Raw genomic sequence first — 18001 nt, 5'->3', positions numbered from 1 at the left:
GGATTGGTGCTGGGGCCTCAACTATTTACAATCTATATTAATGATTTGGATGAAGGGACAGAGTATAATATAGCCAAGTTTGCTGAGGATACAAAGATGGGTGGGAAATCAAATAGTGAGGACACAAAAAATCTGCAAAGAGATAGACAGGCATAGTAAGTGAGCAAAAATTTGGCAGATGGAGTATAATGTAGGAAAAGACAGAAAAAAACTGCAAATTATTGAAATGGAGAAAAATTGCAAAGTGCTTGTGCATGAAATATAAAAAGTTAGTGTGCAGGTACAGCAAGTAATCAGGCAGGCAAATGGAATGTTGGCCTTTATTGCAAGGGTGATGGACTATAAAAGCAGAGACGTCTGGCTACAACTATATAGGGTATTGGTGAGGCCACACCTGGAGTGCTGCGTACAGTTTTGGTCTCCGTATTTAAGGAAGGATATACTTGCATTGGAGGCTGTTCAGAGAAGGTTCACTCGGTTGATTCCGGAGATGAGGGGGTTGATTTGTGAAGATAGGTTGAGCCTGTACTCATTGGAATTCAGATGAATGAGAGATGATCTTATCGAAACATAAGATAATGGAGGGGCTTGACAAGGTGGATGCAGAGAGGATATTTCCACTCATAGGGGAAACTAGAACTATGGGGCATAGTCTCAGAATAAGGGGCCGCCCATTTAAAACTGAAAGGTGGAATTTCTTCTCAGGGTTGTAAATCTGTGGAATTCTCTGCCCCAGAGAGCTATGGAGGCTGGGTCATTGAATATATTTAAGGCGGAGATAGACAGATTTGTGAGTGATAAAGGGAATATGGGTTATGGGGAGCGGGCAGGGAAGTGGAGCGGAGTCCATGATCAGATCAGCTATGATATTAAATGTCGGAGCAGGCTCGAGGGGCCAAATGGCCTACTCCTGCTCCTATTTCTTATGTTCTTAACCGGGAGCCAGTGGAGGTCAGCGAGCACAGGGATGATGGTTGAATGGGACTTGGTGTGAATTAGGATATGGGCAGCCGAGTTTTGGATCACTTCAAGTTTACGTAGGGCAGAATGTGGGAGGCCAGCCAGGAATGCATTGGAATAGTCAAGTCGAGAGTGAAGCCTGAAAATGGAATGTCCTGTGAATCTGTGACCCCAAATCCCTCTACTCTTCCACTGCGCTGAGCCAGAGTATAATTACTACTATTAAAATGCATCAACTCACACTTATGAACATTGCATTCCATCTGCCATCTTTGGGCCCATTCCCACAGCTTAATAACATGCCTTTGTAGCTTCCTTTCTTCTAAAGAATTAATTTTGCCGAATAAGTTGCCTTTGGTCTTGCCAATATTAAATTGGCAAAAATTCTGGCTCAACAGTAACTTGGATATCAGACAAGCAATCAGACAGCACAGTGGTGGTCATGGAGCTGTGGGCTGTGGGCAGTGGCAGCAGAGAGGTGGAACTCATAATAACCATCTTATCTATGGAAAATGAGCCCAATGTCTGCAGATAATGTTACTGAGGGGCAGAACGTAGACGAAGAATAAGAGGAGCCAAAGATGAAGCTTTGGTGTACTCGTGAAGGGACTGGCGCAGGCTTGAGGGGAAAAGCCATTGCAGGAAATATGCTAACTGACAGCACAGGCAGTTCGCCAACCAAGCGAAAGCAATGTCCTAGTGCTGGGCCACATGGGGGATATTGTGCAAGAGGGTAGAGTAGTTGACCATGTTGAATTTCATGGAGAGGTCAAGGAGGGATAACGCACCACAGTTCAAGTCAAATCAGATGATGGCAAATGAGGACAGTCTCGTGATGTGAATAGGGCAGAAACCGGGCTGAAGGAATTTGACTAAAGGTTTGAGGATTTAGCGAGGAAGAGCAGGTTGTTGCCTCTCCCCCAACCTCTGCCTCAGTTAATTTGCTGTTAAAACCTTTATCCGTGCCCTTGTCACCTTCAGACTCTCGTTTTAAAATTCTCTTGACCACGCTCCATAAATTTCTGCTCATCCAAAATCTTGCTGCCTGTATCCCTTTCATACCATGTCCCACTGAATATCATCTCTCTCCTTTATGTTCGACACAGGCTCACATTCCCCAACTTACAATTCTCGGTGTTAAAATCTCTCCATAGCCTCACATGCCCATTTCAATAATGTCCTCCAGGGCTTCAAATTTCACGTCTTAAAACTTTGCATTCTACTGATTCTCTCCTTTTGAACTCACCCCACATCACATGCTCCAGAATTCACTCCTCCACCTCTTTCTCCTCCTTTAATACCATCCTTAAAGCCTACCGCTGACCACCCTTCGGCTCAATGTCCATTTATACCCTTCCACGAATCTGTGAGGCACACTGAACACTTTTCTATGTTAAAAGTGTTTAATATATGCAAGCAGCTGATGGGTTAATCTGTTTTTGGTAGTGTTGGTATAGGGTGTACTGTTACAGGATAACAGAAGAATGAGTCTCTCCTCTCCAAAAAGTGCTACATGATCTTCAACAGCTTTTGGATAACAAACAGAACTTGTTTCATTTAACACTATCGCCAAGCCAATGCTGTTATTTGAAACTGAAATAAATTTTATGCAACAGAAGTTTTCTTTACTCCATTCAGGAAGTCTGACAAGCACTACAGTGATAACCACAGGAGCCAGAATGTGCATCAAAACAAAATCACTGAATGGTGTTTTTAGGAACTTGAAATGATGATTTCTGGTCAGTTGTCTGATGATCCAAAGTTGCAGTGCTTTGCAATTTGTCCATTCTTTCCAAGAACTGTTAATAGTATACATTTCACTAGAGGAACCAAGAAGCAATACACAACCTCCTTTAGTTAAAAGTGTGCAGCAGTGTTTCATACCAATTTCTCTAATTTGATCATCCACCAACTTTTCAAATAGCCAAAAAGGTGCCACCAAAATATTGAACATTACTTTTCTCTTTCATGAAATGTAGTGCCTGATCATAGGGCGGTGCCCATCCAGCAGCCCAATTGCAAACAAATAAAATTCACCGAGCAGCAACTGGGGAGCCGGGTGCTCCAGTGTTGCATCAGAGCAGTTTTCTAAATCAAACTTAGAACATAAGAAATAGGAACAGGAGTAAGCCATACGGCCCCTCGAGCCTGCTCCGCCATTCAATAAAATTATGGCTGATCTGATCATGGACTCAGCTCCACTTCCCCACCCGCTCCCCATAACCCCTTATACTCTTATCGCTTAAGAAACTGTCTATTTCTGTCTTAAATTTATTCAATGTCCCAGCTTTCACAGCTCTCCGAGGCAGCAAATTCCATAGATTTACAAACCTCAGAGTAGTAGTTCCTCCTCATCTCCGTTTTAAATGGGCGGTCCCTTATTCGAAGATCATGCCCTCTAGTTCTAGTCTCCCCCATCAGTGGAAACATCCTCTCTGCATCCACTTTGTCAAGCCCCCTCATAATCTTGTACGTTTCGATAAGATCACCTCTCATTCTTGTGAATTCCAATGAGTAGAGGCCCAATCTACTCAACCTTTCCTCATAAGTCAACCCCCTCATCCCCGGAATCAACCTAGTAAGCCTCCAAAGCAAGTATATCCTTTCGTAAATATGGAAACCAAAACTGCACACAGTATTCCAGGTGTGGCCTCATCAATATCTTGTATAGCTGTAGCAAGACTTCCCTACTTTTATACTCCACCCCCTTTGCAATAAAGGCAGCAAATCCTGCAGTATGACGGTACCATTCTCTCAATACAGCTGTATATGACAACCCTTTTGAACAGGTGGCAATGCAACCAGTGGGCAGTTTTTGTTATTTGAATTATCAATTTTTTTTTTTTTAAATGTCAGGTAGCCCTGTCCCACTAAAACTTCATTTCAATGAATGTAAAGAACTGACTATATCATCACATCTCGTCCATCAGACTTGAAGGTTGATAATAAGAACATCAAGCACGTGTTTTTGTGTGTGCATGGCTCTGCCTGAACCTGAATGCAACAGCAATGCCATCAATCAGCATAATTACACATGCTCCACTTTCACTGCTGGTCTAATGAAGCATTTGCAACATGAAACCACTGGATATTATCCAGAGGCAATTTAGTTGGAAGTCTGTGCTATTTTCCCTTCTTTACTAGTTGTACATAGATTTACTGATTATAGCAATGATTGTAATAAGGCATTATGATGCATACAGCAGCGTTCCTGCTCTGCAGTAAAGGCTTGGTGTTCCGGAGGAGCAGTCGATGATCTGGGTCCATCATATATGGTATTTCAGCAGCAACACCACCATGTTTGTTCTGTTCTTCATCAGAATCATAGAACGGTTTCTCATGTTTTGCATCCAGCATGTCCTCCTGAAATGAAATAAACTATTAATTGCAACAAAAAAAATCTCAACATTTCTAGAAGCTTTATGGGCTCTTTAGTGTCTCTTAAGTAACATACTTGAAAACTGCAACCAAGAAAAAAATAAGCTTGCAATACAGTACTGTAGTTGCTTCTGGCGTACTTACTGAGATGGTGTTAAAAATTGTAAAAGGTCTATTTTTATTGTATCTGCATGCAGTATTTATAATCTCTGCCAGACAAGCCCATACTTTGCTATAGGCAAGAGCCGACAGACACAATGGCTGAACAACCTCTTGTGCCGTAAATTTCTACGGTATTATTTCAATGTCCAGTACACAATTCCTGTTTATTAGGTATGCCTTGAAGAAAATGAATTATTTGTATGTAATTTGATACCACATTCATTCCATGTTTGAACACAAAAAAATTTTTTAAAAAAGATTTTACAGTACATACTGACTTGTACAATTAAACACTTCAGGTTATGCTAATCATACTGCAATTAATATTTCAATTTTTTTTTGTATTTGTAGTAAATGTAAAGTTTTCCATAATATTCAAGTAGTTTTTTCAAGATTAAGCATGAAATCCAGAGCACCAATTATCTTTGGCTCCATTAAGGATTTGTATCCATAAAAGCTTTTTTTCCCCCAATTGTAACTGTGTAGGGCTGCTTTTACCTGTGTTGCAGGTCTACAACACTAGTTTCAACTGATAACTAAATTACTCTTTCAAAGATACGGCAGCCAACCCACAGTAAAACGTGCAGGCAAATACTAAAACAAACACACTCATCTGAAACGTTGCAAAGGATGTTTTTTTAAAAAAGCACTCAAGTCACAGGACCAATTGCCTTTTCTGTCAAAAGCACAATAAATAAATTGACTACCACTAAGTGAAGAAAAAGCAAGCCTAAATCAGTCCCATCAAGAGCTCCATACAGCACACAACCTAAAATTACCCTATTTTCACAACAGGCTGTTAAGTGCATTAGCTGTCCACGGAGATGACAGCAAGCCATCAACTCCACTGAGTAAAGCCACTCAACAACAAGCTGCACTTTACTGCTATATATAAACATAAATAACCTTCAATTAGAGACAAGATGTGAATTGGTAGAAATATTAACAGATGAGGAGCAGAAATTGTTGAGCAAAGCTGTTAACTAAATTTTTAAAAACATATCTTCAGTGGGGGAAAAATACAAGGCTTTTTCAATTCATCATCATGATTTAACCTTCAGCATAATATTTTTATGCATTAATTTTGCAGCTCTACAATCCTCTCAATTACAGAACTAGGAACTCGCACAAGGAGCAATGTTAACATGATGGCTTAATATTACCTGAATGCAAGATGGACACCATTAAAATCAGGGTTCTGAAATTAGGAGTCTTTCCACAGTACCCTGTTCAATTTTCAAATTCATAATTGTATGTTTCCATTACTGATGTCACACCCCTAAATGCATCAACTATGGTTTATAAATGGAATTTAGTACATGTTCCAGTCAATGTGGCCACAGAGGATCAGGACTGCACCAACTTTTATTTTTAAATTATACGCATCTTATGATTTACAATTTTTCACAATACCTCTTCTGCAAAGAGCAAATCATTCAGTTTAATTCAGCATTAATTTAATGTGCAGTGCCACAGATGTGCAATGTTTGTGACCAAGATTATAGATCTGCTGAGTTACTAATCTCAGTCTCGTAACAGCAAGGAAACACAAATAGAAGCCAAGTACTTCTTCACAGGAAGTGAAAAACATAGGGAAGACCCAATTGGGCAAATGAGGAAAACAATAGAGCAACTGGAGTCTTCATCTCAGACATTAGAAGTAGTCAAGATTTCATCAGATGGTTAGATCAAACTCAAGATCTCCATCTTAGCGAGGAAAGACACATGGTTTCAACAGCAGATTGCACTATACAGATATGACTGCAAAAAGTCAACAATTTTAAATTCTAAACGTCAAAACTAGGAAGCAAGAGGTAGCACATTATGCCTGCACACTTTGTCCTTTAATATCTGGGACTCAAAGTTTTACCCAGCCACACTGATGGGCTCACCACCACCTTCTCAAGGGCAATTAGGGATGGGCAATAAATGCTGGCCTTGCCACATCCTAGGAACGAATAAAAAAAACACTCTCCTCTGTCTCTGCCAGCTCCAACATTTCTGCATAAAATTAATTTGGTAAGTTTAAAGATGGACATACATCCCGAGCACAAAACTGCTTAGAATTTGGATGGGGGGGGGGGGGGGGCAAGAGAATTACACTGCTGTAAACATCTTCCTCAGAAATTGGGTTGAATGACAAGCTGACTTTAATAAAGATTTTTTTTTAAACTTCCAATCTACAAAAGGATTTTCATGGAACAATGCAAATCTGAACCATCAGTAACATTTAATTGGGGAATATCCTTTAATTGCTTGCAACACCGTAGATTCACATTCGTGGCATACACCTTTCAACTGTAGTTCCATTCTAGCATCCCCAAGCCTAATGCAACAAGCCATGAAGAAAAGGGTAGCTATAATAGCTGGATATTCAATAAGGTGATTGTGGACAATTACTTTTGTTATAAGAATAAAGCCAATAGAGAAGTACTTTGTCCACCCGGGAATAAGTTTAAGGATATTAAAGGAGCGAATGATGCGGCTCAGGGAGTCAGTGGAACTTGGAGGTTGGGCAATGGGAGAATTAACTTCTGTAAAAGTTAAGATGACATGTTAAAAGCTAGTGGTGATAGTCCACATGAGAATTAATAATGAAGAAACTCTCAGATGCTCAAAGTTAAATTTGAAGAGACAGGAAATTGAAAGATGAGGGCTGTACAGTGGTTTTGTCTGGTTATTGCAAGTCTCTGAAAAAACTGAGTTCACAAACAAAATTATAGGAGTAAATAAGAGGCTGGACAGCTATTTCCAGTTGGATCGTGAATGATCGAGCAGGTGCCAATGATGGACCATGGAGGAAACTAGCATTATAGGAGTGGAGGGTGCATGTGGGATGTGCAGCTGGAAGAAGTCATTGAGGTCAGATAGTATGAGGCTATATTGCGATTTGAGGGTGAGGATCTTGAAGTTATTTCACTCAGGTACAGGGAACCAGTGTAGTTTGGCAAGGACGGTGCGGGGTGGGTTTGAACATAGGTATGTTGTGTGATTAAGCACATGGCTGTGTGTCTAAGCTGGAGTTGTTGGTGGTGGTTGGAATCAGAGGGACAAGGAGAGCATTGGAGAAGTCAAGGCTTCGGTTTTAGTTACGGTGGTTGAGGGATAAATATTAGCCAGGGATATCTGGCCTGCGCGTCTATATAATGCATCCCTTGCCATTCTCCTCCCCCCCGGTCCGCCCCCACCCCCCTCCGCCCTTCACGTTTGTGGGCAGTGATAATTGCCATTCACCCCTCACTTTAATGAGATTAAATTGGAGCGCTAATTTACATCATGCAAGCCCCCTCCCTCCTTCCCAACCCAGTCTGGATTTTAAGGGTAGTCGTTGGTTCCACTCTCCATGGTAGATTTGATCTGCATTTTTCAGTTTTTATTTCTCTCATTTTCTCTCCTTTCTCTGGTCTTGTTGGTGCCATGAATACCACTGGACATTCAGTACCTTTGGCTAAATTGCCATTTTTTTCATATGTGAGCCTAAACAGTGATTTCATACTGGTGCAATTTGCATGTAACACCGGTTGCCAAAATCTATGTACACATAAGTGTTCATGTGGCAAAAGCATTAAAGTTGTCATTGCCTCTTTTGGCACAGGGCAAACTAGAAGTTCTTTTTAATTGTTAAACTCCCGACTAAATGGGAGGTAATGGAGCTATTAACATTAATGTTCTTGATTTGAGATTGAGGTTTTAATTGTTTCAGCGCAAGTATATAAAAGTAAAGTTAAGTTAACCAAAACACATTTGTCCAGAGCACCTGCTGAACATTTACAGATCCATTTGTGTTTTATATTTTATCATGTACTATTGCTAAGAAATTCAGTGATCAACATTATCAAAGGATTATCCAGTCTAAGGATTCCATAGAAAGACCATGTAGCTTTAAAATCTGTTACAGGCAGGTAACAGTTCTTTTATGGTATGAATTCAAGGAAGGTTAACCATGTCCTCGATCCCAGATGCTTTGTCACCCTGTTGCTATGGGGTATTGAAAATTGGAACATACCATGTGGTCAGGGGTCAGCTACCTTCGAGAGTCGAGAGAGGCGGGAGTCGGCGAGAGGCAGCGGCCTATAAAGGCTCAGCAGTCGGGCAGTCCGGGGAGAGAGGCGGGGCTTGTACAGCTCCAGCTGGGAGAGAAAGCAAAAAAGAAGTAGAAAGAAATCAAGAGGTGACGTCACAGCCAAGGGGGTAAGTGATTGGCTGGTGATCGGTGAGTAGCTTTTCTTTTTCTTTTTTTATATCAGTCAGTAACTTTTAACATTATTGTTGTCAATTTAAGTGTATCTAAGAGTTAAGTCATGGCAGGAGAGCTCGGTCACGTGATATGCTCCTCCTGTACCATTTGGGAACTCAGGGACGACACCAGTGTCCATGACGACAACATCTGCGGGAAGTGTATCCACCTCCAGCTCCTGACGGACCGTGTTGCGGAGTTGGAGCTGAGGGTGGATTCACTCTGGAGCATCCACGATGCTGAGAATGATGTGAGTAGCACGTGTAGCGAGTTTGTCTTATCGCAGGTGAAGGGTCCACAGCCAGATAGGGAATGGAAGTCCAGCATGAAGAGCAGTGCAAGGAAGGTAGTGCAGGGGTCCCCTGCGGTCAACCCCTGCAAAACAGATACACTGCTTTGGGTACTGTTGAGGGGATGACTCATCAGGGGAGGGTAGCAGCTGCCAAGTTCATGGCACCATGGCTAGCTCTGTTGCACAGGAGGGCAGGAAAAAGAGTGGGAGAGCAATCGTGATAAGGGATTCAATTGTGAGGGGAATAGATAGGCGTTTCTGCGGCCGCAACCGAGACTCCAGGATGGTACACTGCCTCCCTGGTGCAAGGGTCAAGGATGTCTCTGAGCGGGTGCAGGACATTCTAAAAAGGGAGGGAGAACAGTCAGTTGTCGTGGTACACATTGGTACCAACGACATAGGTTAAAAAAAGGGATGAGGTCCTACAAAACGAATTGAAGGAGCTAGGCACTAAATTAAAAAGTAGGACCTCAAAAGTAGTAATCTCTGGATTGCTACCAGTGCCACGTGCTAGTCAGAGTAGGAATCGCAGGATAGTGCAGATGAATACGTGGCTTGAGCAGTGGTGCAGCAGGGAGGGATTCAAATTCCTGGGGCATTGGAACCGGTTCTGGGGGAGGTGGGACCAGTACAAACCGGACGGTCTGCACCTGGGCAGGATCGGAACCAATGTCCAAGGGGGAGTGTTTGCTAGTGCTGTTGGGGAGGAGTTAAACTAATATGGCAGGGGGATGGGAACCAATGGGAGACAGAGGGAAACAAAAAGGAGACAAAAGCAAAAGACAGAAAGGAGATGAGAAAAAGTGGAGGGCAGAGAAACCCAAGGCAAAGAACAAAAAGGGCCACTGTACAGCAAAATTCTAAAAGGACAAAGGGTGTTAAAAAAACAAGCCTGAAGGCTTTGTGTCTTAATGCAAGGAGTATCCGCAATAAGGTGGATGAATTAACTGTGCAAATAGATGTTAACAAATATGATGTGATTGGGATTACAGAGACGTGGCTCCAGGATGATTAGGGCTGGGAACTCAACATCCAGGGGTATTCAACATTCAGGAAGGATAGAATAAAAGGAAAAGGAGGTGGGGTAGCATTGCTGGTTAAAGGGGAGATTAATGCAATAGCTAGGAAGGACATTAGCTTGGATGATGTGGAATCTATCTGGGTAGAGCTGAAGAACACCAAAGGGCAAAAAACGTTAGTTGGAGTTGTGTACAGACCTCCAAACAGTAGTAGTGATGTTGGGGAGGGCATCAAACAGGAAATTAGGGGTGCATGCAATAAAGGTGCAGCAGTTATAATGGGTGACTTTAATATGCACATAGATTGGGCTAACCAAACTGGAAGCAATATGGTGGAGGAGGATTTCCTGGAGTGCATAAGGGATGGTTTTCTAGACCAATATGTCGAGGAACCAACTTGGGGGGAGGCCATCTTCGACTTGGTGTTGTGTAATGAGAGAGGATTAATTAGCAAGCTCGTTGTGCGAGGCCCCTTGGGGAAGAGTGACCATAATATGGTGGAATTCTGCATTAGGATGGAGAATGAAACAGTTAATTCAGAGACCATGGTCCAGAACTTAAAGAAGGGTAACTTTGAAGGTATGAGGCGTGAATTGGCTAGGATAGATTGGCGAATGATACTTAAGGGGTTGACTGTGGATGGGCAATGGCATAAATTTAGAGACCGCATGGATGAATTACAACAATTGTACATTCCTGTCTGCCGTAAAAATAAAAAAGGGAAGGTGGCTCAACCGTGGCTATCAAGGGGAATCAGGGATAGTATTAAAGTCAAGGAAGTGGCATACAAATTGGCCAGAAATAGCAGCGAGCCCAGGGACTGGGAGAAATTTAGAACTCAGCAGAGGAGGACAAAGGCTTTGATTAGGGCAGGGAAAATGGAGTACGAGAAGAAGCTTGCAGGGAACATTAAGACGGATTGCAAAAGTTTCTATAGATATGCAAAGAGAAAAAGGTTAGTAAAGACAAACGCAAGTCCCCTGCAGTCAGAAGCAGGGGAAGTCATAACTGGGAACAAAGAAATGGCAGACCAATTGAACAAGTACTTTGGTTCGGTATTCACTAAGGAGGACACAAACAACCTTCCGGATATAAAAGGGGTCAGAGGGTCTAGTAAGGAGGAGGAACTGAGGGAAATCCTTATTAGTCGGGAAATTGTGTTGGGGAAATTGATGGGATTGAAGGCCGATAAATCCCCAGGGCCTGATGGACTGCATCCCAGAGTACTTAAGGAGGTGGCCTTGGAAATAGCAGATGCATTGACAGACATTTTCCAACATTCCATTGACTCTGGATCAGTTCCTATCGAGTGGAGGGTAGCCAATGTAACCCCACTTTTTAAAAAAGGAGGGAGCGAGAAAACAGGGAATTATAGACCGGTCAGCCTGACCTCAGTAATGGGTAAAATGATGGAATCAATTATTAAGGATGTCATAGCAGCACATTTGGAAAGAGGTGACATGATAGGTCCAAGTCAGCATGGATTTGTGAAAGGGAAATCATGCTTGACAAATCTTCTGGAATTTTTTAAGGATGTTTCCAGTAGAGTGAACAAGAGAGAACCAGTTGATGTGGTATATTTGGACTTTCAGAAGGCTTTCGACAAGGTCCCACACAAGAGATCAATGTGCAAAGTTAAAGCACATGGGATTGGGGGTAGTGTGCTGACATGGACTGAGAATTGGTTGTCAGACAGGAAGCAGAGTAGGAGTAAATGGGGACTTTTCAGAATGACAGGCAGTGACTAGTGGGGTACCGCAAGGTTCTGTGCTGGGGCCTCAGCTGTTTACACTGTACATTAATGATTTAGACGAGGGAATTAAATTTAGTATCTCCAAATTTGCGGATGACACTAAGTTGGGTGGCAGTGTGAGCTGCGAGGAGGATGCTATGAGGCTGCAGAGTGACTTGGATAGGTTAGGTGAGTGAGCAAATGCATGGCAGATGAAGTATAATGTGGATAAATGTGAGGTTATCCACTTTGGTGGTCAAAACAGAGAGCCAGACTATTATCTGAATGGTGACAGATTAGGAAAAGGAGAGGTGCAACGAGACCTGGGTGTCATGGTACATCAGTCATTGAAGGTTGGCATGCAGGTACAGCAGGCGGTTAAGAAAGCCAATGGCATGTTGGCCTTCAGAGCGAGGGGATTTGAGTACAGGGGCAGGGAGGTGTTGCTACAGTTGTACAGGGCCTTGGTGAGGCCACACCTGGAGTATTGTGTACAGTTTTGGTCTCCTAACTTGAGGAAGGACATTCTTGCTATTGAGGGAGTGCAGCGAAGGTTCACCAGACTGATTCCCAGGATGGTGGGACTGACCTATCAAGAAAGACTGGATCAACTGGGCTTGTATTCACTGGAGTTCAGAAGAATGAGAGGGGATCTCATAGAAACGTTTAAAATTCTGACGGGTTTAGACAGGTTGGATCCAGGAAGAATGTTCCCAATGTTGGGGAAGTCCAGAACCAGGGGTCACAGTCTAAGGATAAGGGGTAAGCCATTTAGGACCGAGATGAGGAGAAACTTCTTCACCCAGAGAGTGGTGAATCTGTGGAATTCTCTACCACAGAAAGTAGTTGAGGCCAATTCACTAAATATATTCAAAAGGGAGTTAGATGAAGTCCTTACTACTCGGGGGATCAAGGGGTATGGCGAAAAAGCAGGAAGGGGGTACTGAATTTGCATGTTCAGCCATGAACTCATTGAATGGGGGTGCAGGCTAGAAGGGCCGAATGGCCTACATCTGCACCTATTTTCTATGTTTCTATGTTTCTACCTTCTGACTTAACTGAATCAAAACTCCAAAATTCTTAATCATGGATGTGTGACAGTTGTTCAGCCTTGCCCTGGCTTTACTACTCAGTACAAAAGGGAGTTGGATAAGTACCTGAAAGAAACAAATTTGCAGGGCGACTGTGAAAGGTCAGGAGATGGGACAAGCTGAGGTGCTGTTGGAGAGCCGGCATGGGCTCGATGTCCGAATAGCTTTATTCCATAATGTAACCATTCTATGAATGCCATGGGATCCGTTAGGTCCACTAAAAGGGTAGGTGGTGCCTCAGTTTAACGTCTCATCCAGAAGACGGCACCTCCAACAGTTCAGCACTCCCTCAGTATTGTGCTGAGGTGTCAGCCTCTATTATGTTGATTGAAAGGAGAAAAGCTCCCCGACTTGTCTGAAGACATCACAAGTAAAGTGGACAGTGCAGCACCTCTACATACTTAATTTGGATTTTCAGAAAGCATTTGACAAATTTCCACATGAAAGACTCTAAATGAAACTGAATCCACAAGAAGCCAGTGGACAACACAAGGCTGGACAAGAAGATTGTTTGAAAAAAGAAAATACTAAAGAGAGATGTATTATTAGACCAGAAGGAGAGTCACCTTTTTCCCCACTGTTCACATCTCTGCAGCTGCCATCTGCACATTTTGCAGTAACCATCATGACACTAATCAATCCCAATGCACAGCTCAAAGCAAAACTGGTCACAGCAGGTAAACTTTGGAATACAAAACAAATCTTCCAATAAAATTTACAAACCGCTCATTAAACCAGAGACCACAGTGCTGGCTGGTTTGACAACTGAAGCCTGGAGATGTTGAACTCCAAAGACCACCTCAGACACCGTTGGATGATTCTCTCCAGCACCTCCTGGGTTCACTGACCATCAATAGCCTCAGAATCCAAATTACCAGACTCCCAGGTCTCTTTCTTCCCCCCACCCCCCTGCCAACCGAACCCAGGGCTAAAGCCAGGAGACAGGACAGGACTCTCAGACAATTGGTTTCTTTGGTTATGAAACTCGTCCTCTCAGGAGATCGTGAAGTACACCAAACATTCACTTTGATTTACTCTTGCAACCCAAATTCTTCCCAGTGTTAAAATGCATATGCACTTCAGCTGCTGTTCCAGACTTGGGGGTCCCCCTCTCTGCCTCGTTCACTCACACTCTGTTTAGACCCTTCTTCTCCAAACTTGGCTCAACATATGTCTCTTAAACCTCAATCCCACCAGATACCATTTCACAAGCATCTTCCCTGGTCATCCTATTTTTGAATCCCTTCTGGACAAGTCTATGAAGCTTCCCTATGCTCTGCCCAGATATCCTCGGCTATGCTCATTGGCTCTCTGAGCAGCAACCCAAATTGCCTCATCCTTCATTCCTGGAGAGCATTACCCAGTACACTATTGGGACCAATCTGAAGATTTTCCGTGGTCATGCATTTCTCTTCGACTATCCTCCCATGCTCTTAAAAGATTAATCACTGCCCCCATTTGTATCTCCCATCAGAATTTTCATTCCATGACCCTTGGTGTCCACAAGGTTATACGAGTCTATTGGCATCTTGGCCCTAACCAAAACCTATCCAACGGCTGGCGACATCTTAATATTGAAAAAAGCTGTGCCTCTAACTTCCCCATCTACCACAATTTCTGCCCAAATCATCTCAACTCTTGACTCCTCTGGCACTGTAAGGAAGTGGCTCTAAAAACAGAATGATGACCAATCACAGTTCTAGGGGAACAAAAATATAATGCTAAGAATCATGGGTATTTCAAAACAGCACTGAGACAAATAACTTTTCACAACCCAAGGATGGTAGACCTAGGTTCTCAAGGCCAGAAACTTAGCATGCTGGGACTGACTCAGAAAAATGTGACTTTGTTGTTCAAGTCTCTCTCCTCTTTTACAGTGTCAGCTGTGGCAGAAGTTGTGGATTGAAGTCTCACTCAAGACTTGAGCACAGAAATATCAGCTTACAATTCAATGCAGCACTGAGGGGGTGCTGCACTGTCAGAATTTCAAGTGAGACATTATACTCTGCCCTCCTGGATGGACATAAAAGATCCCATGACACTATTTTTCAAAGAAGAGCAGGGGAGTTCTCCTTGGTATCCTGACCAATATTTATTTATCTGTCAACCAACATCACTTTAAAAAAAAAACAGGTTATCAGGTCATCATCACATTGCTGTTTGTGGGATCTTGCTGTGCACAAATTGGCTGCTAAGTTTTCTACATGATGACAGTGACTACACTTCAAAAGTACTTCATTGGCTGTAAAGCACTTCGGGACATCCCAAGTTTGTGAAACGTGGTATAAAAATATAAGTTTTCTTTCTTTGGTTATTGAAGGCTAAGAAATTATGGGGAGTCATCAACCAGCTATCATGGCTAGATCTTATTTTTTTTTCCGTTAAAATTGAGTTATTATAATTTCTAGTGCCTGTTTAAGTTAATTGATACCTAAAAGATGAACCTTTGTCATACATGAATCGCTCAGATTGGCCAACTGTTAGGTAAAGAGCTACATAGAAATTACAATACGTTCAGCCCAACCAGTCTATGTTGGTGCTTATTCTCTGCAAGAGCTGTAATCTTAATCCCATGTGCCGGTTACCCCTTTTGTATTCGTATTTCCTCAAATACCAAGCAGCATCTTAGTGAATTTTTGCTGTTGCCTCAATATTCTTCCTGTAGCATGGAGCCCAAAACTGCACACAGTACTCCAAAAAAAGGTTTTATATAGATTCAATGTTATATTTCAACTTTATATTCTATACTTCTTGCTATGAACCCAATATTCCATTTGCTTTTTTTTCCAAAATGGCATCAACTTGAGGTGCTGCTTTTAATAACTTCTGAACCCAAAACCACAAATCCCTCTGCTCTTCCATATCACCCAGCTTTCCCCCACCCCCATTCAAAATATAAATAGTACTTCTTTTTTTTTAAAATCACAATGTACCATGTCACATTTACTGACATGGAATTCAATCTTCCACTTATTGCCCATTGTTCCATTTTATCAATATCTCTCTGCAACTGTCTTTGGTCCTCAATTATCTTCAATGTTTGCTATTTTAGAATTGTATGAAAATTTAGTCATCATTCCCTCCAGCCCTATATCATTGATATACACAATGAACAGAAGCAGTCACAGAACAGAATCCTGGGGACACTGTTGTCCACTTACAAACTGAGAAAATCCTCTTAAATCCTACTCATTGTTTCCTCTCTTCTTACCAGTTTAGATCCAATTTGGTATCCTCTCCCTAATTCTAGGCCCCTTATTTTACCCAATCTTTCCAACCTCCTGCTTGGCACTTCGTCAAAAGTCTACATACACCACATCCACTGCATTTCCCTCCATCCATCACGTATGTCACCTCCATCAGATTTGTCAGACACAATCGACATGATTGTTGGAAATAATCTGGCCACAGGATGGTAGAATATAGGAATTGCTAGACAAAAAAAGACGACCAATGTCCATCTAGTTCACCTTCCACCAATCTGGTAGTCGCATGATACAACAATAATGGAGTTACTGACTAACCATGGCAATCAATCTATTAGTGTACACCAAACCCAGGAAACCCTCAGTGGTGGAAAGCTTTGGGGACCAAAGGTTGATCGTCACCTGTTCCTCCCAAGTATCCTACACTCACCATATGTTAGGTCTCAAATTACTCTTATAATGTATCCCAAAATATTATTTTCTGAAATAAATCTCTAATTTGTAACTGAATTTTGCGTCTTTGCATTCAAAGATGAGGATCATGTGGATGCCCAGGTGGGATAGTTAAGGTGCAAGCAGGAGAGTTTCAATTGATCAGGGCAGATGCACATTCTCCATGTTGAATTTCTTGCATAAAATATGAGCACTTTTGTTACAGGGCTTGCAGCCACGAAGAACTGGATAGTAACTGCACAATTTCTGATCACTTAGGCACCTCGGAACAGCAAAACGTACTTCCATAGACTGAATTCAAATGAAAGTCCCCATAGTGAGGGCTCAATGTTCCCCAGTGATTTGCGCCGTGTTTTTGGAGCAGGCTGCTTTTTTGGCCTAAGTTTAAAAAAAACAGTTTCCCCAATCAATTTGCATCAGCGTAACTCAGTTAGTTCCGATTTTTTTTTTAGGCAAGTTTTTTTTCCAGCCAAAGGGAGCGTAACCTGCCACATGCGCCAATTCTAACCATTTAGGCAAGTTTGGCCAGCTAAGAGTTACTCCAGTTTTTCTTAGGCCAGCGTATCGGGGAAGTTAAGGACATTGGCGCGCGAGGGGAGGAGGAAGGACATTGGCGCGCGAGGGGAGGAGGAAGGACATTGGCGCGCGAGGGGAGGAGGAAGGACATTGGCGCGCGAGGGGAGGAGGAAGGACATTGGCGCGCGAGGGGAGGAGGAAGGACATTGGCGCGCGAGGGGAGGAGGAAGGACATTGGCGCGCGAGGGGAGGAGGAAGGACATTGGCGCGCGAGGGGAGGAGGAAGGACATTGGCGCGCGAGGGGAGGAGGAAGGACATTGGCGCGCGAGGGGAGGAGGAAGGACATTGGCGCGCGAGGGGAGGAGGAAGGACATTGGCGCGCGAGGGGAGGAGGAGGGACATTGGCGCGCGAGGGGAGGAGCAGGGACATTGGCGCGCGAGGGGAGGAGCAGGGACATTGGCGCGCGAGGGGAGGAGCAGGGACATTGGCGCGCGAGGGGAGGAGCAGGGACATTGGCGCGCGAGGGGAGGAGCAGGGACATTGGCGCGCGAGGGGAGGAGCAGGGACATTGGCGCGCGAGGGGAGGAGCAGGGACATTGGCGCGCGAGGGGAGGAGCAGGGACATTGGCGCGCGAGGGGAGGAGCAGGGACATTGGCGCGCGAGGGGAGGAGCAGGGACATTGGCGCGCGAGGGGAGGAGCAGGGACATTGGCGCGCGAGGGGAGGAGCAGGGACATTGGCGCGCGAGGGGAGGAGCAGGGACATTGGCGCGCGAGGGGAGGAGCAGGGACATTGGCGCGCGAGGGGAGGAGCAGGGACATTGGCGCGCGAGGGGAGGAGCAGGGACATTGGCGCGCGAGGGGAGGAGCAGGGACATTGGCGCGCGAGGGGAGGAGCAGGGACATTGGCGCGCGAGGGGAGGAGCAGGGACATTGGCGCGCGAGGGGAGGAGC

At 43.7% G+C, this 18001-nt stretch overlaps 1 protein-coding gene across 1 annotated transcript in view; it reads right to left on the bottom strand.

Moving 5' to 3' along the window:
* ap3b1a (adaptor related protein complex 3 subunit beta 1a) overlaps positions 1–18001 on the bottom strand; it is a 319942-nt gene that overhangs the window by 166601 nt on the left and 135340 nt on the right. The window contains exon 8 of the mRNA XM_070879808.1: positions 4162–4323. Within this exon, the coding sequence (XP_070735909.1) occupies positions 4162–4323 (162 nt within the window). The remainder of the gene's footprint in view (positions 1–4161; positions 4324–18001) is intronic.

Source organism: Pristiophorus japonicus, chromosome 1, assembly GCF_044704955.1.
Source record: "Pristiophorus japonicus isolate sPriJap1 chromosome 1, sPriJap1.hap1, whole genome shotgun sequence".
In the NCBI taxonomy this organism is placed as follows: domain Eukaryota; kingdom Metazoa; phylum Chordata; class Chondrichthyes; family Pristiophoridae; genus Pristiophorus; species Pristiophorus japonicus.
Note: the sequence above shows the minus strand (reverse complement) of the source record. Positions and strands in the feature narration are given on the sequence as shown.